Genomic DNA, 27,091 nt, shown 5'->3' on the forward strand with positions numbered 1-27,091 from the left:
CCAGAAAAATTGGAAGATGTGTTATTTTCTGTTACGAACTCCTTAGTACTTGAAATATATGTGATGTAGAGACATGAAAATACTGTCTTCCAGAAATTAAATTCAAGGCTAAATTTACATGGGCATATTTTCAGAAATAAAATATCTTAGAAATTTAGTGCAGTTTCTTAGCGTAAGAAACATTGTGGCTGAACTTCTTGCAGAGTGGAATTTTTATTTAGAACGATTTTGGTTCATGTTTTCTCTTCCTGACTCTTAGAAACGATTGGAGCAGCAGAAGCCTACAGTCATTGCAGCTTCTACTACTTCCCCAACAAATAGTACTACCAGCACCATCTCTCCTGCTCAGAAAGTGATGGTGGCCCCCATAAGTGGCTCAGTTACCACTGGAACCAAAATGGTATTAACTACTAAAGTTGGATCTCCAGCTACAGTTACATTCCAGCAAAACAAGAATTTCCATCAAACCTTTGCTACATGGGTTAAGCAAGGCCAGTCAAATTCAGGTACGCAGCTACAGTGAAATGAAACTTTGCTTTCATTCAGGAAAAAGCATTTTCAGTCCTTTGCCTACTAAAATGAAACATTTCTTTAGAAAATTGTTTTCTTCTTTGGCTGGTTAAAAAAACAAGCTGTAACAGTGGGTTTGTTACAGATAATATTACATCAGCAAAATTCCTCTCTTACATTATTTCACTTGCAACATCTACATTGTTCACCTTGAGAGGAATGTTTTATTAAAAATACAAGATGAGCCACATTTCATGCATTGGTACCCTTCCTAGAAGTCACTACGTTGCTGGTTATTTTAAATCTAAAGCTTATTAAATGTCTTATACCCCATTAGCCACCAGCACAGCTGCCACATCTGCTACAACCATTGCCAGCACAGGTCAGACGTTCCAAATTACAGGCAATCCAGTCACTATGGCAGGAAAAGTAATTACCAAACTGCCACTTCCTGCAAACAGCAAGATTGTCGCTGTAAATGTGCCAGCAACACAAGGAGGTAAGGGAAATGTGAAGAGTTTTAATTCACATTTGCCAGATCATACTGTTGCCATTATTTTTTCATTTCCTTTTCACTGATTTCAGTCCTCAGATCTCACATTTTATGTAGCCCACTATAAAACCCTGCCACACATAGTTTCTCCTCAGAAACAACCAGCACTTAATGCTTTTCTGTAAAGGGGAAGTCCTTAATAACTTCTTCATCTTTTTTTAAGGTGTTGTTCAAGTACAGCAGAAAGTACTGGGTATCATTCCATCAAGTACAGGTACAAGTCAGCAAACCTTTACTTCATTCCAGCCCAGGACAGCAACAGTCACAATTAGGCCTAATACCTCAGGCTCTGGAGGAACCACCAGCACGTCACAAGTAAGAGTTCTTCCTGGGATGGTTCTCTTTGGAAGCATCAGGTGTTTCAGGTTAAAGGGTGTAGAGTGGCCTCTTCCCACATGAGTCTAGCTGATTTTTCTTTGTCTTTCATCTGTCACAAAGTACTTTTTGTAAAAATTCCATGTATGGAATTTAAGTAAAGCTGATACTTGAAGTGTTACTATTTAGTATTTGTTAGTAGCGCATTAGTATAGTTGATAAAAATAGGAATTACTTCTAGGATTTTATAAAGAAAACTGCATAAATCAGCAGTTAGCAACTGGACCTCCCCTCCCCTCGTCAAAAAAATGTGCCGTGCAGCCTAGCTAAGAGCTAGGAAGAAAGGTAGTCAGATAGTCCGTGGCACTCTAAGTACTCTGTTATCAGCTATTATGTAAAACATATAGGAAACGTTATTTCTAGTAGTAAAGCAAAGGTTTGAAGTTTTGCAGACATGAAAATGTTCTGTCTATAAGTAAAACTGGAATCTAATCTCCCTTAGTTTCTCATCTTACTCTTATATTGTCTGGGTTGTAGCTATAGATTGGAGCTTAGATAAATAGGACTCGGCGTTTTCCTGTGAGAAGTAGTTACAGAGCAGAGTCTTGCTGGTTCTTTTCCTCCTTTCAGTCTGCTGATTGTTCTTGGTATCAGTGGCAAGGGATTTCATGTTATCTTATTTGGATTAAATTGAATTTTCTCCTTAAAATTTTGTCTTTGTTCCATTGCTTAATGTAATGAAAATGCAGTGTCCCAAGAGCCTCTGTTCATTTCTGTAGGCATGTTTATCAATATAGAGTGTTTAAAGATCTTATGTTCTAAGTCCATCCTGCTTTAGTAACTTAAAAACATTTTTAATTAATTGCCCTTTGTGTCATTTATAGGTAATCACAGGGCCTCAGATCCGCCCTGGTATGACGGTGATTAGAACACCACTCCAACAGTCAACACTAGGAAAGGCAATTATTCGAACACCTGTGATGGTACAGCCAGGTATTCATCCATCTGGTATTATCATTTTACATCTAAGCAGCCAGTCCAGGAAGTCTGTAATACTCTTCATTGGGCACTCTGCATATTAGAAAATACCAACTTGAATTAATACTTCAGAGCATACTAAATTTCAAATCCATTATGGGATACATTTATCATGGGTATTATTTCAGTCTTGGCCTTGCCGTTAAGGAAAAAGTGGGCTTTGTCAAGCAATAAAAATGTTACAGAAACTTTTTTTGAGAGAGAGAGAGAGAATTTTTTAATATTTGTTTTTTAGTTTTTGGCGGACACAGCATCTTTGTATGTGATACTGAGGATCAAACCCGGGCCGCACGCATGCCAGGCGAGCGCGCTACCGCTTGAGCCTCATCCCCAGCCCTTAAAGAAACTTTAACGAATGTAATTGTGTAGGTTAAATATCATTGAAGTAAAAAAAAAAAAACGCACTAAAGTTTGTATGGCAAAAGACAATCTAGAAAATAGCTAAGAAACATAAAACAGCATAAATCCAAATTATAAAGGTAGTGCTAGACCTTCATTTATCACAGTTAATGTCAGTGGCTTAAAACTACCATATTAAAAGTTGAAGTCTGAGGCTGGGGCTGTAGCTCACTGGTAAAGAGCTTGCCTTGCATGTGTGAGGTACTGGGTTCGATCCTCAGCATCACATAAAAATAAATAAAGATACTGTGTGTTAGTCTATAACTAAATAGGGGGCTGGGGCAGGGGTTTAGCGATGGAGCGGTCACCTAGCACATTCGAGGCCGTGGGTTCAATCCTCAGCACCACATAAAAATACATAAATAAAGGTATTGTCTCTAACTACAACTAAAAAATAGTTTTTAAAAATCTATAATTAAATAAATATTTTAACAAAAAAAAGTTGAAGTCTATAAAGATGGAGTAAAAAACAACTAAAACACACACCTAAACATTTATGAGAAATACTACCTAAAATCAAATTTCCAGAAAAGCTACAAAATAAAAAGATTTGCAAAGACATATAAAGACCACGGAAAGAAAGAAGGAATGAACAAGGAGAGCCCTACATAATATTCGGTGTTTACAAAGAGCACAACAACAACACCAATTAAGACAAAAGAATTTATGTTGGCTTAAAGATAAAAATTGCAACAAACTGTAACCTGAGTCCTTATGAATAAAGAAGGATATACATCAAAACGACTCAAAATCAAGGAGGCACCAGCAAGAGACCACAAATGTGCACCCGCCTTTGTGCTTTCAGGAATGTACAAAGCATTCCTAAATATTTATTGGCTACTTGGTAGAAAAAAAATCATTTTAAGTTACAAATAAATCCCCAAAAGTAAAATGTGTATAGACCATGGTCTTGGTAATAAAGCTAGAAGTTAATAATAAGATCTACTAACCTTTATTTGTTTAGAAAATTTTCAAAACCTGTAAGTAACTTTTGTTTCTAAACAATGTGTTTCTAAACAAATTTTCTGAACAAGTTGTAGAAATAACAATTATGTAATTATAACTTATCAAAAGCAACTTTAAGCCTTGATGCCAAAGCTGAACTCAGAGACATATTTAATTTATTCATTAAGTGTTTGAGCACCTACTCTAGGCAGTTGAAATTCATCTTAAGTCTTTTTTTTTTAAATTTTAGTTGTAGATGGACACAGCACATCTATGTTTTTTTATTTATTCATTTTTATGTGGTGCTGAAGATTGAACCCAGTGCCTCACTCGTGCAAGGTGAGTGCTCTACCACTGAGCCTCAACCCCAGCACCACCACTACCACACACCCCCACACCACCCCCTTAAGTCTTAACCTGAAGTTAAGAAAATGTACTAAGCAAGTATTAAAAGAGAACAAAAGGGAGGAAATAAAAGCACAAGTACCAACAATTAAGAAACAAAAACGGAAAAAAAAATTTAAATCAGACAGATCTGTTGGAAGTCTTGATAAATGGAAGGAAAGTGCCAGTTCACAGAATTTGGAAGTTTGAGAAGGTGTAATGAAAGTAAACTTTTTTAAATCAAAAGGGAATTCTGAATAGGCATCTTTATGTTAAGACTTCTGGAATTCTCAGTCTCCAAACTTAGGAACCATATCTATTTGAATAATATGGTATAATTAAATATTGTGCTTATTAAATAAAAATCTTTTGTCCAAGGAAGAAATTTTGAAAATTGCTACATTTTACCTACAAAAAGGAATTCTAGACAACACGGTTTCATGAGAAAAATTCTTTTAAATGGTTGGGAAATAATTTTCTTATTATAAAACATAACAGGGCATAGAAGAAAAGATTCACAAAATATTTTATATTTGTTTTGCAGATTTAGCGCAATTCTAATGTTAAACAGATCAGAGTTTTTTTATTTTTGTTTTTTAAATAAAAAGCAATCTTCTGCCAAGCATAATGTTGTATCCCTGTAATCCCAGCTACTTCAAAGCCCAGCCTGGGAGTTTTAGCAAGACACTGTCTCAAAATAAGAAGTAAAATATAGCTTAGTAGTAGAGGGTGTGCCTGGCATGGGCCACCTTCTCTTCCCCAGCATCCCCCGACTCTGCCCCCCAAAACACCATCTTCTACACTTAAGCAGCATTTACCCTAGAAAAGAAAGGATAATTTGTTATTTCAGTTAATGCTTCAGGGATAGTTGATGAAATTCAATGCTATTCTGATTTAAAACATAGCTATCAGGCAGGTAACTAAAAGAAAAAAATTAAGAAGAAAATAAAATTGATATTAAAGGGTAAAATTCTTAGGAAACTGAAAATTTTGGTAAATTTCCAGATGAACTGTTTCTCCTTGATGTCGTCTGTAGATGCAGTCATGTTTGTCTGACACACACATGTGAATCTAGACCTTCCAAACAGCCCATACCTGGGGTTTTACCATTTTTCTTCCTTTACATCTTAAATGCCCAGTGAGGGTGGAGTTTGATGAACTGCCCAACCTTGCTCTCCAGCTGTGCAGTGCTCATTTAATGTCCTTAACAAAGTTTGCCTTGACATAATTGTTTCTTTTTTTAGTTGTAGATGGACACAGTACCTTTATTTTATTTATTTATTTTTATCTGGTGCTGAGGATCGAACCTAGTGCCTCACACGTGCTAGCAATCGCTCTACCACTGAGCTACAACCCCAGCCCCATAATTGGTTCTTAGTAGTAGTGACAATAATAACAACTCTTATGTACTGATTACTTCTGTGCCAGAATATATCTTCTTCATTCTTAAATTCTCATTTAATCTTTATATAAAATAGGTACTGATATTATCCCCATTTTGTACACAAAGAAACAAGCTCAGGAGAATGTTGAATAATTTCTCAAATTATTAAGCTGGATGGGACTTAGTTTGGATTTTTCTGATTTCTAAGTCCATATATTAATTTATTCATTCAACAAATATTTAGTACTACTTATGTGTCAGACACCATTCCAGACCCAGACGAACTAATTAGCTAAAATTACTGTCCTCATGAAATTGAAAATATAAAGTAGATAATAACCAGATAAATTATATTACATAATGTTATATATATGTTTAAAATATTATTGTATATAATAATAAACAAAGTTTTACAAACAATAAAATGATCAGTACCTTGGAAAATGAAAAGGGGGATGATAGGAATTTTGAAGAGCTGGGGTTGGGTGTGATTTTTAGGGAGGGTTGAATTTTAGAAAAGACAGCCAGAGAAAGGTAAAAATTAGAATTCATTGAGAAGGTGAAATTCTAATAAAGACCTGAAGAAGTAAGAGAGCTGAGAACATGTCTCAGTAAAGAGTTTCATGCAGAAGGAACAGCAAATGTGAAGGCCTTGGAGTGGAAGTGGGCCTGATTCATTCAGGGAAGGCAAGTGATGAGGCCTAGAGAGGACAGACGCTGGGCAAGGCTGAGAAGGAATTAAGTTCCATTACACTGGAACTTAACCATCCGTCTTCCCACCACCACACCAGCCTTTCTTAAAATGGGATTCACAGTCTCCCAAGTTCTAATTATAATTATTCAATTTTGAATACATATTGGATTATTAATGAGCTTCATAGAATTCATCAGTACCAATCCTTTTATCTGTGTTTATGATGACAATTTATTAGTTCCAGGTAATTACCTTAAGTGATAACTTTTCATGTATTGTTCCTTAAGCAGCAGTGCACAAGGACATAGTGTTGAGGTCCAAAAGCTCTCAGATTTAAAGCACTTGACCACTGTGTCTTTTGATTCTTCTGGAATAAATAGATGAGAACAACTAAGAAAAGTCTAGAAGGAGTAATAAAAGAAAACTTGAATTGCCAGTTGTTAAAACATAAGTTCACCAGAATTGGTGGCATGATACTAAAGGAAACTACACAGTGAGGTATAATTTAAAAGTTGTTGTATATGAACATTTGCTGTATGACAAAAGTGTCATTTTTGAGTCAGTGGATTATGCCAGAATAATTGACTTATATTTTGGGTGTGGGAAATAGACTTCTGTCTCACAACATAACACCGTGACCAAGAACACGTTGAATATGTGTCTAGTGAGAGAGACTGCATGATGGAGGAAAACTTCAAGAGTAATAATTAAAGAAAAAAAATAAATAGCAAAACACCTAAATTAAAAAGCCTAGTCTACTTGACTACATTAAAATTTTTTATAGGTTTAGAAATAAATAAAATTGAAGGCAAAGTGGGAAAAATATATTATTTTAAAATGTATATTTAAATAAGTGGGGAAAGTAGAGAAATGGACAGAGTAATGAGAAGAAGAGTTCACAAATGAAGCATAATGACCTGAAACAGTTTAAAATGCTGAATGTCTGTGGTAATGAGGAAATTCAGACACTGTGAGACTTCTGATTACTAAAGTATTTTAGGGTTTGAAGAGATAAGCACTCAGAGATGGAGTGGGAGTTTAAATTTGCATATACTTTCTTTTTTAAATTATTTCTTACATATGTGACAATAGTGGAGTGCATTACATTCATAATTTTTTTGCATTACAGTTCTTAATACACCTTTATACCACATTTTATCAAATTGCATATGCTTTCTTAAAACTCAGTGTTATATTCCTACTGTGAACCCAGTAATATATTGGAGTTTATTCTGAGGAAATCACCAGAAACACACAAAAATTTGTAATGAAGGGTTTTAAACCCCTCCCCCCCTCCCTTTTTTTTTATACCAGGAATTGAATCCAGGGGCACTTAAGTCACTGAGCCACATCCCCAGCCCTTTTTGTTTTTTATTTTGAGACAGAGTCTCACTGAGTTACTTAGGGCCTTGCTAAGTTGCTGAGCCTGGCTTTGAATTCATGATCCTCCTGCCTCAGCCTCCCCAGCTGCTAAGATTATAGACATGCACCACCACCCCTGGCTTTTTACTCTGTTTTAACAAAGAAAAATGAGAAATATTCTGAAATTCCAAATAGATTCATGTATAGTTTATCCAGTAACACAAAATGTCATTTAGCTATTAAAGTGTGTGTGTGTGTGTGTGTGTATGGAAAAAAGATAGGAAGTAAATATAAAAATTTTTTAAATCTGATGTCATTCACTAGTTAGTAATGAATCTATAAATGTCATTAGCTACCACATAATTACCTTTAACAGCGGGGGGGGGGGGTGGGCGGGGATTCCAATTGCCCTTTTCTTTTAGTCTCACCAGGTTAAACAAGAAAATTTTAGAAAACTATAGAGCCATTTCAGTTAAAATGCATTCAATGGACATTTATTGAATAATTACAATGAAAGCATTCTTTAAGTACTTTGCCCTAGTTTTGAGGATATAATGGTACTTGCCCTCTTGGTTCTCCAAAAATACCTGTTAGAGCCAAGTGCACACCTGTAATTCCAGTTACTCTGGAAGCAGAGGCAGGAGAAAGGTCACACTAGCCCAGGCAACTGAACAAGACCCTGTCTACAAATAAAAAGAAACAAAAAGGTCTGTTGTTGTAGCTCAGTGATAGAATGCCCCAACAGTACTATCAGCAGAAAAGAAAAAAGTAAGAAGCTTATATTTAGAAATATAAGAAAAGGCAACCTTATAAGTGCCTTATTTTTACATGTTCTCTTTTGTCTTCCCTGTTGTCATTTTGGCTTTTATCAAAAAATATTTTTTTTGCACTCTACTAGAGATAGCAGGAACTATATAATGGTTGCCACCCAAATAGACTCATTGACACCCAAGTGGGTCCTTTGGGTGTGGGACTATGTCTGTGAATGCATCCTTGGGCTGTTGGCATCTCAGTGTCTTTGAAAATTGAAAAGAGTACATTTCTCTGAAGTGCTTGAGTTATTAGAATTCAAAATAAGGCTAAGGGCACATGAGTATTTAGGATATTTTGCTGTTTGTACAGGCACTCCCCAGCAAGTGGTGACTCAGATCATCAGAGGTCAGCCTGTTTCCACTGCCATCTCTGCCCCAAGCCCAGCTTCCTCAACACCTGGACAGAAAGGAGCATCAACTGCAAGTCTACAGTCTCCAACTCCACAGTCCCCTCGCCCCCAACAAGGACAGGTGAAGCTTACCATGGCTCAGCTTACTCAGTTAACTCAGGGCCACGTAAGTAATTCAACTTTATTTTTTTATTTTTATTTTTTATTAGTTGCTCGAGACAATACAATGATCTTGACATATACATTTGATTCAAATGGGGTATGAATTCTCATTTTTCCACGTGTACAGATTGCAGGATCACATTGGTTATACAGCCACGTATATACATACATTAACTTTAACTTTAGAGGTGGTCTTACTCATTCTTGCTGTAAGTTTAAAAACATGTCCTGGGGCTGGGGATGTGGCTCAAGCGGTAGCGCACTCTCCTGGCATGCGTGTGGCCCGGGTTCTATGCTCAGCACCACATACAAACAAAGATGTTGTGTCCGCCGCTGAAAAACTAAAAAATAAATATTAAAATTCTCTCTCTCTCTCTCTTAAAAAAAAAAAAAAGGGCAGGAATGTGAAAGAACAACAACAAAAAAAAACCACGTCCTGATTTTTTGATAGGTTTTAAAATGTACTTATTTTAAGAAGGCTGCTTCCTGGAGTCCAAGAAGATTACTTAACCAGGTGCCATGGTGCACACCTGTAATCACAGCTTCTTGGGAGGGTAAGGCAGGAAGATCACAAGTTCAAAGCCAGACCTTAGCAATTTAGCCAGAACTTACCTCTAAATTTACAAAAAAAATAAAATAAAATAAAGGATGGGCATGTAACTCAGTTTTAGAGCACTATTGGGTTTAGTCCCCAGTTCTGTAACAAGAAAAAAAAAACAAGTGTACTTCTTATAATGCAAGATATAGAGTAAATCCCACTCTGGAGTCCCAACTACCAAAGGTTTATTAGTTAGCCAGTTTCCATGGGAAAACCAAATTTTGACTACATTAAACTGGTTCCCTCGAAAATGCAATATTGTCTTCCAATATTGTCATCCATTATTGATTAATAGATTGAATGCAGTTCCATCAAAATCCCAAGACGTGTTTTTGTTGTTGTTGTTGTTGTTGTTTGTTTGTTTTTTTAAAGAATAAGACTTAAATGAAAGTACAAAGGATCAAAAATAGCTAAGGTACTGTTGAAGAATGGGAGGGTTTGTCCTGTGTGATAACCTTATATACATATTAACTATCACCCTTCACCAGTTCATAAAGTGAGTTACTAAGGCAGGAATAGACAGACTAACAGAGCAGTAGAATGCAGAATGTGAACTCCACTTACGTGGACACTTGTTATATGACAGGTGACACCACATAAAAGTAAACAAAGTAGAGGTATTGTGTTCATGTATAACTAAAAATATATATATATTTTAAAATAAGGGTAGTGGAGCTGGGGTTATGGCTCAGCAGTAGAGCGCTTGCTTCACACGTGCAAGGCCCTGGGTTCGATCCTCAGCACCACATAAAATTAAATAAAATAAAGTTATTGTGTACAACTACAAATTATATATATATATATATATATATATATATATATAGTTTTTTTTTTTTTTAATAATGGTAGTGGTTACTTCTAGGGGAAAGGAAGAGAATCAAGATCAAGGCACATTACATGGGGGCTTCATGGGTATTGGCAACAATGACCAGAGTGGTGGTTTTATAGATAATCACTTTATAATTGTTCTTTAAATTATTCTTGGTGTTTTGTGAATTTTTGAGCTTGCACAAAAAGTGTAAATCTCAAGCTGGGCACAGTAGCACATGCCTCTAATCCCAGTGGCTAGGATTGGGAAGCTGAGGCAGGCAGATTAAAAGTTTGAGGCCAGCCTCAGCAACTTAGCAAGGCCCTAAGCAACTTAGCAAGACCTTGTCTCTAAATAAAAAATAAAAGTGCTATGGATGTGGCTCAGTGGTTGAGCACCTCTATGTTCAATCCCCAACACCAAGGGAGAAGGAACATATACTTTTTTCTTTTTCTTGAAAAGCAAGAGTAAATAAGCTTTGAGAGATTCATGAGTATAGTGAGCTCAGTACATAGACTTTGTGGCATCAGTTTTGGCAATTGGGAATTTGTGGGATTATGTTTCACTTTTGCTTTCTAATTCTTTGCCATGTTCCTGGCAGTCAAAGATTACTAGGTTAAGGTTGCTAGGTTCTTGTCCTCATTTTTTTTTTTTGTAGTGCTGGTGAGTGAATCCAGGGCCTTGTGCATGCAAGGCAAGCACTGTACCAACCCAGCTATAATCCCCAGCCCCCTTGTCCTCATTTTGATAATTGCTCAGACCTTTGTGACCCTCCTGTATTGGGGTTTGCATTTGATACCTGGAACCCTAAGCTTTTTTTACTTCAGGTCACACACACACACACACACACACACAAAATTTGATGCTCATGGGTTCCTTATTTTAGCTCATCTTTATCTTGGGCAGGGGACTTGACCTTTCTAACCGGACTTTTCCCAAGTCCATTATGAGTATATGAGGCAGTATATATCAATGTACTTTGAAAATATCAGGTTATTTAAATTCAGAATTTTGTTGAGCCCATACTTATTCACTCCAGTGTCTTATTTTAGATCAGGAAACTTGGATCTGGAGGATTGATGTTGCTCATAGATAGATATCTGACTGTCCATTTGAAGAGCTTGATCTGGAACTCCAGATTGTTGTTGTTGTTTTCCACCAAACACTCCACATATCCTTATTGTAGCTTATCTAAATTCTTACTGATAGCATTCCTTAGATATTCAAATATATTTTTTTCATTATGGTGAGGGATCTTTACAACATAGAAATGATGTAGTAAAATGCTTTACAGACTGGTGTTTTGAACACTGTTTACCTGCTGTGTGTTTTTTTCCACAGGGTGGCAATCAAGGTTTGACAGTAGTAATTCAAGGACAAGGTCAAACTACTGGACAGTTGCAGTTAATACCTCAAGGGGTGACTATACTCCCAGGTCCAGGACAGCAGCTCATGCAAGCTGCAATGCCAAATGGCACCGTTCAGAGGTTCCTCTTTACCCCATTGGCAACAACAGCCACGGCAGCCAGTACTACCACTACCACGGTGTCCAGTGCGGCAGCAGGTAGACTCTGGGCTTCCTGAGAGGGCCACATGTTATTACCACTTGTTGCTGGGCATCATGAGAACTATGTCGCACTTCCTCCTTGCCGAGCCTCATAGGTGCTGAGGGTTGTCACAGACGAAATCTCAGGGAGGGTACCTACTCCAGCTCAGATTCTGTGATTACAGGGTCCTGTTATTAACTGCCAGCACCCATAAGAGAAAAGAGAGGCTTGATATTACCCTGGCTCAGAAGACCTTGTTCATTTCCAGAGGCTGCATCTTGCTTTGGAAGCCAGTTCTCTGGAGAGTTAGAAAAATATACAGAGGCCAGCCAAGAAGCAGGTCTCCCTCTCCCCAGTTCAGGAGAGTCCTAACCCAGGCATATCTAAGTGGACCTCTTCAAAGATTGTAATCTTTTATCCCAAAATCTAGAATTATCAGCTTTAGGAAATCCCTTTCACATTCTTCTTTAACCACAACCATATGTTCTAGAATAATAGAAATGCTTTGTCTTTCTTTTTCACAGGTTCAGGTGAACAAAAACAGAATAAATCATCACCCCAGACACAGGTGCAACAAGCCAAAACCCTGCCACCAGCTCAGTCATCCAGTGTGAGTCCTGCAGAAGCCCAGCCACAGACTGCTCAGCCTTCAGCGCAGCCCCAGCCCCAGCCCCAGCCCCATCCCCAGTCCCCAACTCAGCCTGAAGTTCAGACTCAGCCTGAAGTTCAGACCCAAACAACTGTCGCATCCCATGTCCCTTCTGAAGCACAACCCACCCAAGCACAGTTATCTAAACCCCAAGTTGCATCACAGTGCCAGCCTCAAAGTAATGCCCAAGGACAGTCTCCTGTTCGTGTCCAAAGTCCACCACAGACTCGAATACGTCCATCAACTCCATCCCAAGTGTCTCCTGGACAGCAATCCCAGGTTCAGACTACAACCTCACAACCGATTCCAATTCAGCCACATACATCTCTTCAGATTCCTTCCCAAGGCCAGCCACAATCACAACCCCAGGTACAGTCTTCAACTCAAACTCTTTCGTCAGGACAAACGTTAAATCAAGTTACTGTTTCATCCCCATCCCGTCCTCAGCTACAAATACAGCAGCCACAGCCCCAAGTCATTGCTGTGCCTCAGCTGCAACAACAAGTCCAGGTTCTCTCTCAGATCCAGTCACAAGTTGTGGCTCAGATACAGGCTCAGCAAGGTGGTGTGCCCCAGCAAATCAAACTCCAGTTACCTATTCAAATTCAGCAAAGCAGTGCTGTGCAGACTCACCAGATTCAGAATGTGGTTACAGTGCAGGCAGCCAGTGTGCAAGAGCAGTTGCAAAGGGTTCAGCAACTCAGGGATCAGCAGCAAAAGAAGAAGCAGCAACAGATAGAAATTAAGCGTGAACACACCCTCCAAGCTTCTAACCAAAGTGAAATCATTCAGAAACAGGTAAAGTTATTAAGTCAAAGCAGCATGTTCAGTAGCTTGAAATATTGTGCTGTGCAGTAGACTTAGTGTTTGGTTGTGTTAGGTTTCCTAAATGAGACAAAATCATTGATGTTCAAATAGAAGCAGCACTGGGTGGACCAAAGGCAGCAAATGACTGCAATGGTTTGGAACTCTTTTTTTGGCTCTAGAGAGTCAGTGCTTATGAATAACTTCCTATATTTCAGAACTAAGATGGGGGGGGAAGAATTTTGAATTTAAATATCGTTAATACAAAATTTGAAGATTTTAGCCTTAAAGCTACTTCAGGCATTATAGCAATTCATTTGAAGTTATTTGCAGTTGTCATTCCTTAGTATGCATAGAGACTACACAAATTGTAGAGAGATTAACTCATTTGCATTTCTAGCCACACCTTGTAAAAATGTTTTAAATACTGTTCCATAGCTTCAATAAAAAGTGGCACCATGTAAGGACATCTTGCAATAGCATTTTAGTAAAGCAAGGCAATTTAGATGATTGAGAATTATTCCACTACACTGCAGTCGCACATTACATCCTCTCCCATTACCGGAGAAAGCTTTGCTTTTCGTCTACAGTGCACTCCATTTCGCATGAGGCAGGAATTTGAGTGTGGATTCCAGGTGTTACCAAGTCACGAAACTCTCTTAACCCTGAACTATCTCATTAAAACTCCTTTCTTTCCAGCCACACAGGATTATTAAAATGATTAAATGAGATCATGTTTGTGATTTTAACATGTAAGGTAATATTCCTATAAAATTAAATTATGTAATTTGTTTATATGCCTATTCTTATCTAGCTTTCAGTACTGTATAATCTATGAATTGAAAGTTTTTCCAATATCTTTCTTTATAATCTTTATATAAGCGGAGATGGGAACACAGTTCTTTAAAATATATGCCTGGGAAATAAGCATAATGTTAAAAACATGGCCTTTGGGGCATGAGAGTTGGGTGAAAATTCTGGCTTTATTATTTATTATTTGATCTCAAGCAAGTTGGTTAATTTATGTTTCAGAATTTATAAATTTACTTATAAAATTATATCTATGGTCAGTGTTGTTGTAAAGAATAAAGTATTGTTAAGTGCCTATCTTAACATGATACCCAACGTGTAGACCTTCTAGTAGCTGCTAATTTTATTTGTATTAATGATATAAAATTCTTACCATTTCTTTGAAAAGCACATGTGCTCTGATTTCTACTGTTGTCATCTGTGTGCTAACTAACCTGTGGTCATTATAAAATGTGCACTTTTGGATTTGTTCTGTTCTAAAGGTGGTGATGAAGCATAATGCTGTAATAGAACATTTAAAACAGAAAAAGACCATGACTCCAGCTGAAAGAGAAGAGAATCAAAGGTAGGGAGAAACACAGGGCCTCCTTCTGTGTTGGTCTCTTCTCTTTAGCCTGTATACACGCAAGCGTTCTTATTTTGTATTTGTCTTGATTGAAGTTCATTAACTGAGAACACTTGGCACTAATAGTTGTGCATAATGGGTTTGAGTCACTCTTTGAAGCTTTGCAGTCACAGAAAGTTTGCGTATCACCTGTAGGGACATAGAAGACTCATGTCTTAAACCTTGCAGGTTAAAACGCCCAGCATTACATAGGTTGTATATTTTTCTCTAGAATGATTGTCTGTAACCAGGTGATGAAGTATATTTTGGATAAGATAGATAAAGAAGAAAAACAGGCAGCCAAAAAACGGAAGCGTGAGGAGAGTGTGGAACAGAAACGGAGCAAGCAGAATGCTACCAAGCTCTCTGCTCTGCTCTTCAAACACAAAGAGCAACTCAAAGCCGAAATCCTGAAAAAGAGAGCACTCCTAGACAAAGATCTGCAAATTGAAGTGCAGGTAAGAGGGTGTATGTATCCTTTACCTTTATGTTCAGTATTTAGTGTCTCATGCTATTCTTTTTGCCTTGAATTTCTGATTAAGCCTAAAATTTCCACTTACTTTCTTGAATTTACATTCATGTATTTGGAGTACATCAAGTAAAAAAGGCATACGTATCTTTTGAAACAATAGAGCTTTTCTAAGTGTATTTTTATATCATATTCTCTGACTAGGCACTCTGAGAGATTAATTCACTGATTAAAATATTTTAGATCTCTGTTGAGAATAGCTTTTATAATCTATAACATCATCCTGCCAAAAGTTATTGGGACCCAAGTCCCACAAGAAAGATCTGACAGTACTGCAAAATAATGATAAGTATGAAAAACAAACTGTGACCATTTAAATTAAAAAGATAATTTTCCCCTAACTTGTTAACTAATTCTGAAAGTGTTGCTGATCTACTGTTTTCTTGGGGAATTTATTGAAAAATGGAAGAGGGCATTTGAATATTTATGCATACGGACACATCTATTTCCTCCTTTTTGTTGCACTCTCATGACAGGGGAACAGTCATGCACAGCTTTTTAAAAGACAAGTAGGCGATCTAAAACATCTCATAAAATGTATAGTTTTGGGTGAGAAATACAAGGAAAATATCCACCAGACCAGTGGGCAACATTACATAACTGTGATGTTAGACATCTTCCCTCTAAAGTCAGAAACCAGGCAATGGTGCCAGCAGCCAGCATTATTAGTTAACATCTCTGGAAGTTCTGGCTAATGTGTTAGGTCAAGAGAAAGAAACAAGAGGCAAAGATTGGAAGAAAGTGGACAACGTTTGTTATTATGTGTGACTTGAGTATTACATTGAAACCCCAAGTTTCTTAATTTTTTTTTCCTTTTTCATACTGGCAGTTGAACCCAGGGCTCTCAACCACTGAGCCATGCTCACAGCCCCCATCCCCCCCCCTTTTTTTTTTTGAGGAAGAATCTCACTGAATTACCTAGGTTAGTGTTGAACTTAAGATCCTGCTGGGTGCGGTGGCACACGCCTGTAATCCCAGTGGCCCTGGAGGCTGACACAGGAGGATTGTGAGTTCAAAGCCAGCCTTAGCAACTTTGAGGCACTAAGCCACTCAGTGAGACCGTGTCTCTAAATAAAATACAAAATAGGGCTGGGGATGAGGCTCAATGGTTGAGTGCCTCTGAGTTCAATCCCCAGTATCAAAAAAAAAAAAAAAAGTACGTTACAAAACAGTGTAATTAGTGTGATGTTGATTCATACAACTAGTATTAAAATTTAAGGTGCAGCTGGGTTGGTGGACTACACCTATAATCCCAGCAACTCAGTAGCTGAGGCAGGAGGATTGCAAGTTCAGAGCCAGCCTCAGCAACTTAGCAAGGTCCTAAACAACTTAGGGAGACCCTGTCTCAAAGTTTTAAAAAAGGCTTAGAAAAATGCATGTTTCATGTCCCCCATTATAGGTATCAAAGAGAATAGTTCTTGCCATCCAACAAATCCCGTGCTTTGTCTTTTTTATTCCTCTGCCTTTCCCCCTGCTTGTGTTTTTCTTTTTTCTTTCTTTCTTTCTTTTTTTTTTTTTATTTTTTTCCCTTTAGCTGTAGGTGGATAACAATTCCTTTATTTTATTTATTTATTTTTATGTGATGCTGAGGATCGAACCCCAGTGCCTCCCACCTGCTAGGCAAGTGCTCTACCACTGAGCTACAACCCCAGCCCCTACTTGTGTTTTTGATAAAATATTTATTGTTTATCTTTGACAAAACTCAGATCTTTATTTAGCTCTTCAAATGTGGTAGACACATGTAATTTTTTTTTTTTTTTCCTGATACCAGGGATTCAACTCGGGCTCTCAACCACTGAACCACATCCCCAGCCCTATTTTGTACTTTATTTAGAGACAGGGTCTCACTGAGTTGCTTAGTGCCTCAACGTTGCTGAGGCTGGCTTTGAACTCGTGATTCTCCTACCTTAGCCTCCCAAGTCCCTGGGATAGCAGGCATGTGGCCACCGCGCCTGGCCACATGTAAATTTTTGTCAGTTTGTTTTATAAAATTAATTTTATTTGCAGTAAAGTAAATTTAGGTTCTGCTATTGATTTTGTTGGTTGCCTTTTTTCATAGGTAACCTGTTTTCATTTTTTGGCAAATATTTGAGTGTTGCAGACTCATCCTGAGTCAGAGGAGTTGGGCTTTTGCTTCCTCCCTTGAAGCCCAGGCTCACTCTGCCAACTTTGGCTTCCAGCAGGAAGCCTGCTCACAGCATCCAGTCCCAGAAGGCATTTTTAGGGCCTGTTCCCTGCTGTGGATTGGGTGCCACTTCCTGGTTCTGAACCTGGAGCCCAACAGGCCTGCAGTTTTATCCCTGCTTAGTTTTGTGTCCCTGTCCAGCGAGTTGTCTCTGTTTTATTCAGGCATAAGTATTTGCTCTTCTTAATATTTTGTTGCCGAGTTTATGTAAGTTTAGACAATTAATCTCAAGTACATTTTTTCTGTCTTTTTAAATACAGAAGGTCTGTTGAGTTAGCCACACCACTTATGTTCTCACTTCCAGACTGTCTCTAGACTCTCCAGAGAAAATGGATTCATTACATAAACCATGCAGTTTTATTTGATGGAGTTTTCCTGTGTATTTTAGCTTCCCAAGGTACTAACATCATGATTGTTACTAATGTACCTTAGGGCATGGAGGCAGGTGGTGCGCAGAGGTAAAAAGTACAGGGTAGATTGCTGTGTTGTTTTTCCCAGACTCACGGACCTTTTCTTCAGGGAAATCCTTGAAACTAACTCCCTCCCTCCCTCTTTCCTTTTCCTCCCTCCCTCTCTTACTCCCTCCCTCCCTTCCTTCCTTTCTTATAGACCTCTCTTTTCATGATGTCTCTGCTTTATTTTTTCTTACTTATTTGTTTTTTATTTGAATAGTACTGGGGGTTTAACCCAGGGACACTTACACAACTGATTACTCCCCAGCCCTTTTTATTTTTTACTTTTGAGACATGATCTCTCTTAAGTTGCTGAGGCTGGCCTCAAACTTGAATTCTCCCACCTCAGCCTCCTGAGTAGCTAGGATTGCAGGTGTGCACAACCGTACATGGCAAAGTGTTTGTTTTAAAATCTATAAAACTTCTGTAAGTCCAGGAATTCATTTAAATTACCAGTTAGAGCACCTTCTTTTGTTCATTTTGCTCTGGGGAAGCTAGTCTGTGTCTTTAGAATTTAAGCAAAATTACTATAATAGCAAAAAATGGGAACAGAAGAAGTAATGAACAACATACAGCCACGGAGAGTCAGTGTTGGGCTTTCTGCGCTTCTCAACTATTCCATCATGAATAAGAGATTCAAGAGTCTCCCACTCTGTAAACCTTTAATACCTAGAATAACCTCAAACATTTATTAGTATTTTTAAAAGAATAATTCATCTCAGTATAGCTCTAAGATCAATGGGATAGTTGTTTTTTTTTTTTTTTTTTAAGGAGGGAAAAAGTCATTCAGGCTTCTGTAGAAAAATTTTCAAAGTAAATATGAGTTATTTAGGACTGGGGGTGTGACTCAGTGGCAGAGCATTTGTCTGGGACATGTGAGGCTCTGGGTTCCATCCTCAGCACCACATAAAAATAAATAAAATAAAGGTATCGTGTCCATCTACAACTAAAAAATATTTTTAAAAAAAGAAAGAAAGAAAAAAGAAATGTGAGCTATCTAAGTTGTTGACCTGAAAGCCTAAAAGTTTTTAAAAGGAAAACAACAAAAATGTGTTCAGAGTGTTTTTGATATTTTAAATTATTGTGGAAATTTATAAATGTCTCAGATTTTAAAGGATTTTCTTGTTCATGGCTGTGGTTATTTGCGCTGTGTTTTTGTAGTTGCTGATTGCAGTAGTCTTTTCTCTGGGTAACATAATTTGCTTTACTCATCATCCTGGACAGCAGAGTTGTGTGCAGGGAGTAATGTTTCATGTGAAAAAGTCAAGATTTTAATTCATGGCAAAACTCATACTGCAAAAACAGCATCTTTTGTTTTTAGCTTCCCTGGATCTTAAGTGAGCTCATTCAATCTCATTCACTTTGTGCTGATCAGAGTGCATTTGAGTCTCATGTTCTGTCCACATTCTGTCTCCCTGTAAGGACAAGAATGCGTACAGATAAAAAACACAATACCTTAAGCAACCACTGAGTACCTGGACAGGACAAGGGCTGGCTGGTGGGGGCATTCTTTCTAGGCATTTGCTTATCTTTCTGATTTCCCTCCTAGTAGCTTTCTTTGTTTTGTATTTCTGGGCTTAAGATATAGCAAGAAGACTCTTAGAATTACTGAAACTGTCACATCAGACTGAACTTGAGCTATTGCAGGAAGTGGGGTCATGTATCACCACCTGGCTAGGTCATGCCTATACATAATTCTGACGATCCTCTTACGTTGTCTTTAATTGACAACAGGAAGAGCTGAGGAGAGATCTGAAAATGAAGAAGGAGAAGGAAATGATGCAGGCTGTGCAGACCAGTGCAGTGGCAGCACCCTCTCCGCCAGCATCAGTGGCCACAGCACCCCCAGCCCCTCCACCCTCACCTCCTGCAGCGCCCCCTCCGCAGCAGCAGCACTCGGCCTTGCTCCCCACGCCCCCACTGCCTACAGCTTCCCAGAAAAGGAAGCGGGAAGAGGAGAGAGACTCCAGCTCAAAGTCCAAGAAGAAGAAAATGATTTCTACTACCTCAAAGGAAACGAAGAAGGACACAAAGCTTTACTGTATCTGTAAAACGCCTTATGATGAATCTAAGTGAGTAGATTTTTGAACTCTAGTTTCTATTCTTTAAAGTTTAGCTGTTAAATTGACAGTTTTGAAGACAATGTGTGTATTGGTAACACTATAAGTGAAAATAATCGATTGTAAGGATAATAATGTTTCCTCTCTGATCTTACATATGATATTTTAACTCTGACACTAGTAAAGTAAAATTTGCTATTTCACGTTTATGAGTCTTGTGTCCTTCGTTATATTCTTTTCTGTCAAAAACGAGCTTTTTGTTGCTCCTTTGCTTCCTCCTGTTTGCTCTGAATTAACTCCAAATCCATCAGTAATCTTTTGGAGGAAGTGTATTACTATCAATGCCCAGAACCAAGAAGGTCCTTTCTGGAGTCTGAATATGACTGGTTCAAGAGGCTTCAAATTTGAGTGGTTCCCTTTTTTTAATTTTTTTCTTTTAAGCAATTCTCCTTTTTTTTAAATATTGGAATTCTACAACATAAAATTTTTGTCAAAGTTTCAAACACCTTATTGAGAACAAAAGTCAGAAAATTTTATAAAAGAAAAGTTCCTTTTAAAGCTGAGTATGGTGGCACTTGCCTGCACCCAAGACTCAGGAGGCTGAGCTGGGAAGATCCCTTGAGTCCAGGAGCTCAAGACCAGCCTGGGCAGTAGAGACCCCGTCTAAAAAAAAAAAAAAAAAGTTTCTTTTACCCATTCTTCAAGCATAAGACTCAAAAATTTGATAACCATGGCAGCTGGAAGCTGTTTTTGACAGTAGGGTGACTTGTATTTGATAATATAAGCAAGACTTTAGAGACAGAAATCTATAAATTTAGTTTTTCTTTTTTTGTCATTACTATCATTAAATATTTAGTTTTTATTTTGAACATTAAAACATAAGCCAGTTTTTAAAGCAACAATTAACCACAGTATTTTTTTTTACAGTGCCAAAAAGTTTGATTATGCTTTTAAAAAAAAATGATCATTTAGAATTAGAATTGTTTAATAATGTCTACCTTAAGTGGGTGTCTGACCAATATGTAGGATAGACAGTGGTCTCTTAATGATGACTGGGTGACAGCACTGTGGCTGCTGCAGTGCTGCTGGGCTGCGTTGTCATCTGTCCACCAACACCAGATGAACACTTTTGTGTTGAGTTAAATACAGTTCAGTTTAGGCATCTTCACTTTTCATTGTCGTACCTCATTAGAAATTATACGTAGTCTATAAAGTGGAACACTATTAACTGATTTTTCCCTCCGTTTGGTATAAGTGTGCCTCACTTTAAGCAAAACCTACTAAATGATTCCCTCAACAAAACAGAACATGAGTTACTTTCTTTATAAAAAGATCTGCTTATGGAATTTCTTTAAATAATAAGGGTTCTTTGGCCTGTTTAAAATATTCAAATCATAGAAATTAATTTCATACACAATTTTTGGGGGATAACTGAGTTGCATAAAATGAGGTGCACATGTACGTGTGCTCATTCTACTGAGATTGCCTCATTATTTTGTGGATATTTCATATTTTTTAGTTTGTCATCATTAACATTTCAGTATACCTGGTTTGTTCATTCCCTGTTCTAGTTGGAATAAGTTTTTTTTTTTTTTTTTTAAGGAGTATTTCCTAATTTCTCAAACCTCCCTGGTTTGAGAATCTAGTGAAAGTAACTAAAAATTGAAATTCATGCATAGCCTGTAATCCCAGCTACTCAGGAGTCTAAGGCAAGTGTGGCAGTTTGAGACCAGTCTGGGCAATTTAGCCAGACCTTGTCTCAAAAAATTAAAAGGGTTGGGGATGTAGCTCAGTGGTAAAGTACCCCTAGGTACATTCCCTATTACTGAAAAGAAAGTTGAAATTCAAGTCCTGATCTTACTTGGAGAACAGATAGCCTACCACATTGAAGAGACAACATAGAGAAATGCCTCAGAAGGTATTTCTGGTAATAGGATAAGCCACACAGCTGTGTGTTATTCCCTCGTATTTGTGAAGCAGGTCAGTTTGAAACTTGAAGACCCATTTCCACTCTTCTAGGTGAATTTACCAAGAAATGTCTTGGTAGAAAGAAGGGTTGTCAGTGGTGTCAGCACGGCCAGTCTGGTTCTCTGTGACTCACATTAACTGACTTTGGCATGGCGTTGCAGCAGAGTGCCTATCAACACTTTGTTAGAGACACTTTGATGTTTGTCATTAGGGTGCGTAATTACAAAACCTTGAGGTTGCCTACCATTACATACCCATACAGCCTCAGCTTGCCAGATACCGTAGGGCCTCCTCAGCTTCCACATAACTGTTCTACATCATTCTCCCTGCTGTGTGTCCCTGGTTTTGAGTTGAAGCAAGCAGTTCCTTCAGCACTCCTTACCAGTTAACTAACCAGGCGCTCTCCACATAGTCACATACATTGTATTAACTGCAGAACTGGCCCAGGTCATCTTTTATGAAAGGTGACTTTTAATTAGATTAATGCCAACATTTATTTAGGAAACTTGGCAGAAAGTGAATTACTACATGTACCTTTTTAGTTTTCTTCTTCATATCATGTTTTGACCATTTATCTTCTGCACCTGGCTGACCTTGCATGTTCCTTGTAGTGTAACTTTTACTTGGTGTTTGCGCTTTGCTTTGTTTTCAAATTTAAATTGTGAGATACATTTTCAAACCTATCTAAGAAATAGCCCTGATATTGAAATGGCTTCTGTGGAATAGGTTTGACAGATGTAAGTCTTCGATTCTTTGGCTTTGGTTTTTGTGCCTGTTTTAGTTTTACACACATTCATTAAGAGGAAGACATTACCATCAGTGTGTTGTTTATTTTTTCAAATTCCAGTATGTTTTTAAAGATCCATATTTCACTAAACAGTGTGCTTGTTGAAATTGATGTGAGTGTTATGTTTTCACACTTGATACAGTGTCAGATGCTGTAGCTTGCCAGGGTTAGCATGGTTGGATTTAGGGTGTTTAGCTGACTCATTGCAGAAAGTTATCCTGTAAGAAAAGTGAATCAGGGCCGGGAAGACAGATTTAAGTACCATGCAGCTCAAAATGACAATTACATTGTCATTTTCATTGTGAATACTTTTAGGTTCTATATTGGCTGTGATCTTTGTACTAACTGGTATCATGGAGAATGTGTTGGCATCACAGAAAAGGAGGCTAAGAAAATGGATGTGTACATCTGTAATGATTGTAAACGGGCACAAGAGGGCAGCAGTGAGGAATTGTACTGTATCTGCAGAACACCTTATGATGAGTCACAGTGAGTTCTGATAAGACCATCATATTTAATAACTTAGGAAGCCAAATTGCTCTGACTGGTTATTTATTTATTTTAAAATAAAAAGCAAGATATTTTGCTGCATATATTATACACTTACAATACAAATTCCTTTCCAATTTTTTTTTCTATTTTTCCCTCTTTACCTCCCCTTTGAAATTTATGTTGCTTCATAGTGAATGCTTGAGATGCATTGGGGAAAATGTGGTTTAATGGCAGATTTGATTCTTCAATATTTAACATAGAAATTAATGAGATTAAAATAGCCTGATTTGTTTGGACTTTATCAGTGTTTGATATGGTGGTTTATTGTAGGTTAGAAATGCTAATTTGGGTACAAGCTCTGAGACTCTGTTATTAGCTTATAGGATTTTGAACACCCATTTGATATGGTACTAGTTGAAAGATTTTGTGTTTTATTTTGTTTTGAGATTTAAAATCAATTAAATGTTTTATATTTTTCTTCAAATTGGTTCTTCAATATTACACAGTTCTCTTAATAAACTTTTACTGCTTGTTCTTAACATCAGAAATACTAAATTAACACATTGGAATGTCAATCTCAAGAGTTTTAAAACAACCATAATACTAAAATTATTTTATACCCCAGGGTTTAGCACATTTTCGCTTGCATGTTTTATTGTTTTTAAAAATAAATTAGAACCAATGTTATCCCATGTGTTTTGGTCTCACATTTCCATTTCGGATCTTACAGATTTTATATTGGCTGTGATCGGTGTCAGAATTGGTACCATGGGCGCTGTGTTGGCATCTTGCAAAGTGAGGCAGAGCTCATTGATGAGTATGTCTGTCCACAGTGCCAGTCGACAGAGGATGCCATGACAGTGCTCACGCCACTCACCGAGAAAGATTATGAGGGCTTGAAGAGGGTGCTGCGTTCCTTACAGGTGAGAAGCCCCTGCGCCCAGCGTTGGAAAATGGAACCAACCTGCATGACTTTGGAAAATTTCTAGGGTTTGAACTTTTGATCTTCTGGTTTGTGACTGTTTGCTGACTCCCAGCTCTTGGAGTGAAGAGCCTGATGGATGTCGGTCTTCCACATGTCAGTGGCATGAGCTTCCCCACGGTTCCCGTATCTGCATCCCATCTCAGCTGATGTTTAGCTAACACTCTTAGTTAAAACAGCTAACTTGTTTTTAACTTAAATTCTATTCTTTTTATATTCTGCTGAGGATCTAACCCAGCGCCCCACACATGCCAGGCAAGCACTCTACCTCTGAGCCACAACCTCAGCCCCTTAAATTCAGTTCTTCAACAAAGTTTTATGTCATGGCCATAGGTTGGGAAGAATTTGGTTAAATTCTAGTTATCCCCCATTCCCTTGTTTAAAAAAAAAAAAGTAGGGGGAGATCTCCATGGTTTACAAGATTAGGGAGTACTGGAGAAGTATGCATATACAGAGCATCAGATTGAAACTTTTCTTCTGTTGTAATCAGAATCACAGAAATTGGAAGAGCTGAAAGGAGAATCAGAGACTCGATATGTGGTTGAATGTTGTTTAACGTCACATCTTTACCACCTCATTACCCAGCAGTGGTAACCATTCAACACTTTGAACCCATCCACCCCAGCTTTACGCAAGTGATTGCGTGCCAGCATCACTCCACTGGCAGGTCATCATGCAGAAGCCAGAGCACAGATGTCATGACTCCCAAGCTAGTGGTCTCCCCACACGCACCACCAAGGTCCTCCCACCAGCTTTGAGAGCCATTATTATAGAGTGTGCTCATCTTAGGTAACTTGTGACTAGAGTGGAAATCATCTGATCTCAATAATTTCATCTCAGATTCAAAACTGACTTTTACAATTTAAGGATTTTTTGGTATGGTAATTCACCTGAGAAACTGAAATAAAATTAGTATTCCTACCTGACAGTAATGATAACCTATTTTTTATTATAGGCTCATAAGATGGCCTGGCCTTTCCTTGAACCAGTAGACCCTAATGATGCACCAGATTATTATGGTGTTATTAAGGAACCTATGGGTAAGTACCTGAGTAGGATATGAAGTTTTTTCTGGAAATCTCAATAAATAGTTTTAATATCCATATAAAGTTCGTACATCATGAGGATATCTTGAGCAAGGGTGGTGGGAGTATAAATTGGTATGGTCACTCTAAAGGGTAAATTGGCAAGCTTAAACGTGTTTGCCCTTGAACCCAGCAATTTCATTTCTTAGGATTTATGTATGCACAAATGCTTATTCATTACAACAGTGCTTACAATTGTGAAAGCACTGGAAATGAAATGAATGACCATCAGCAGAGGAGTAACAAAATTCAATGATGTGAGTGGAGTATTATGCAGCTGTATGAAAGAATAAATGTCTAACCTTCTCCTCCTTTGCTGTCACCTCTTCCTCACATTTTCCTGAAGGAGAGCAAAGTTGATAGACCTGCAATAGAGATGCAAGAGAATATAGATTAATTTCCCATAAAAAATGACAATAAATAGTAGCTATAACTGACTGTATTAAGACGAACAGCTACAAGTGATTATTAAAAAGTAATGAATTTCTAAAAGAGATTACAAAAATTATAATAGATAAAAAGCTGCCAAAGGATTAGTTTCAGCTGATGGAAGAATTGTGCTCCAAAGCCATTGAAGCATTTTCTAAATGGGAAGGGTTTGTGTTTGGTGGCCACTTAAAAGAGGGAAAGTCAAGAAGAAGCAGTGGGACTTGGTTAGAACTGTCTCTGATAAGATGAGCACAGTTGCCTGTTGCTTGATGAGGAGGATGCATTAGGCAGTTTCACCACGGTGTGAACATCAGATCACACAAACTGAGAGGACCGACACCACTGGGAATTCTTTGCCGGTTACCTCCATGCTCTTGAATGTCAGATTAAAGGGGTTAAACACTGAACATACTTTGGGTTCATGTAGTCTTTGAGAAGAAATCCGGGATTGTTTGCTAAAATACATTAATAAATTCTAATAAAAATAATACATACTAATTGTAAAAAATTTAGGAAATAGAAAAAGAGACAGGGAATCCAAGAGTAAATGCAAATGTATTCCTGAGTCAGTCATTTTCAGAGCAGTAGTTTAGTATTTAATTAAATATACCTTAACTTTTTAATCAGAATTCTTTTCTTGAAGAACTAGGTTGTTTTTCTGTTCTTTTCCTCTCTCAGTTTTGTTATATATATGCTTCATAATATCATCTCTTCTGTAGGTACATGAAGACAATATAGCTCTCTAAGACATGTTGTTAGAGGAAGAGAACATTATCAAACAGTACCTAGGTTTTAAGCAGTAAACAATTGTGTGTTAAAAGTACATGAATGTGTTTAGAAATGTCTGGACTGATACAAACTAAATTGAAAGTAGTAGTTTCCTCTGGAGTGTGCAGGAACCAACAGGAAAAATCAGCAGTAGCTTTTGGTTTATGGGTTGGCACTGGGAATCAAACCCAGAAGTGTTTTACCACTGAGCCAGCTTTTTATTTATTTTTTATTTATTTTGAGGCAGGATCTTACCAAGTTGTTGAGGCTGGTCTTGAACATGCAATGCTCCTGCCTCAGCCTCCAAAGTTGCTGAGATTACAGGTGTGTGCCACTATGCCCAGCTATAAAAAATAACTCTTTCAGTAATAATGACAATAATATAAATGTCTCAAAAAATAGGCAAAACAAACACAGAAAAAAAATTGAGACTGGTAGTAAAGACATGAAGAGCTACAGAAACACTTTCATTGTCCTAATAGCAGAAATTAAAAATTGTAACATTGGCTCATTACCAGAGGTCATTCAGGATGTTACATTTCAGACTGTAAATTGGGGTTCCCACCACACCTTCCTCAGTTCCCTTACTTTGCTACAGTGATTCTTAGTACTCAGGAAACATTTAT

General features: G+C 37.7%; 1 protein-coding gene across 13 annotated transcripts in view; it reads left to right on the plus strand.

Annotated features, from left to right (window-relative positions):
• Bptf (bromodomain PHD finger transcription factor) overlaps positions 1 to 27,091 on the plus strand; it is a 129,659-nt gene that overhangs the window by 96,414 nt on the left and 6,154 nt on the right. For 6 of the 13 annotated variants that reach the window (XM_046427690.2, XM_046427688.2, XM_046427689.2 and 3 more), the window contains 13 exons: positions 260 to 506; positions 848 to 1,009; positions 1,227 to 1,378; positions 2,263 to 2,371; positions 8,707 to 8,912; positions 11,656 to 11,878; positions 12,386 to 13,308; positions 14,607 to 14,689; positions 14,961 to 15,186; positions 19,629 to 19,966; positions 23,025 to 23,198; positions 23,932 to 24,124; positions 25,139 to 25,223. In XM_046427690.2, the coding sequence (XP_046283646.1) occupies positions 260 to 506; positions 848 to 1,009; positions 1,227 to 1,378; positions 2,263 to 2,371; positions 8,707 to 8,912; positions 11,656 to 11,878; positions 12,386 to 13,308; positions 14,607 to 14,689; positions 14,961 to 15,186; positions 19,629 to 19,966; positions 23,025 to 23,198; positions 23,932 to 24,124; positions 25,139 to 25,223 (3,121 nt within the window). The remainder of the gene's footprint in view (positions 1 to 259; positions 507 to 847; positions 1,010 to 1,226; positions 1,379 to 2,262; positions 2,372 to 8,706; positions 8,913 to 11,655; positions 11,879 to 12,385; positions 13,309 to 14,606; positions 14,690 to 14,960; positions 15,187 to 19,628; positions 19,967 to 23,024; positions 23,199 to 23,931; positions 24,125 to 25,138; positions 25,224 to 27,091) is intronic. The other 7 variants (XM_046427696.2, XM_046427699.2, XM_046427700.2 and 4 more) reach the window with 5 other exon arrangements.

This window comes from Marmota monax, unplaced genomic scaffold (assembly GCF_021218885.2).
Source record: "Marmota monax isolate L192 unplaced genomic scaffold, Marmota_monax_Labrador192_F-V1.1 WCK01_AAM20220418_F8-fsc00285, whole genome shotgun sequence".
In the NCBI taxonomy this organism is placed as follows: Eukaryota; Metazoa; Chordata; class Mammalia; order Rodentia; family Sciuridae; genus Marmota; species Marmota monax.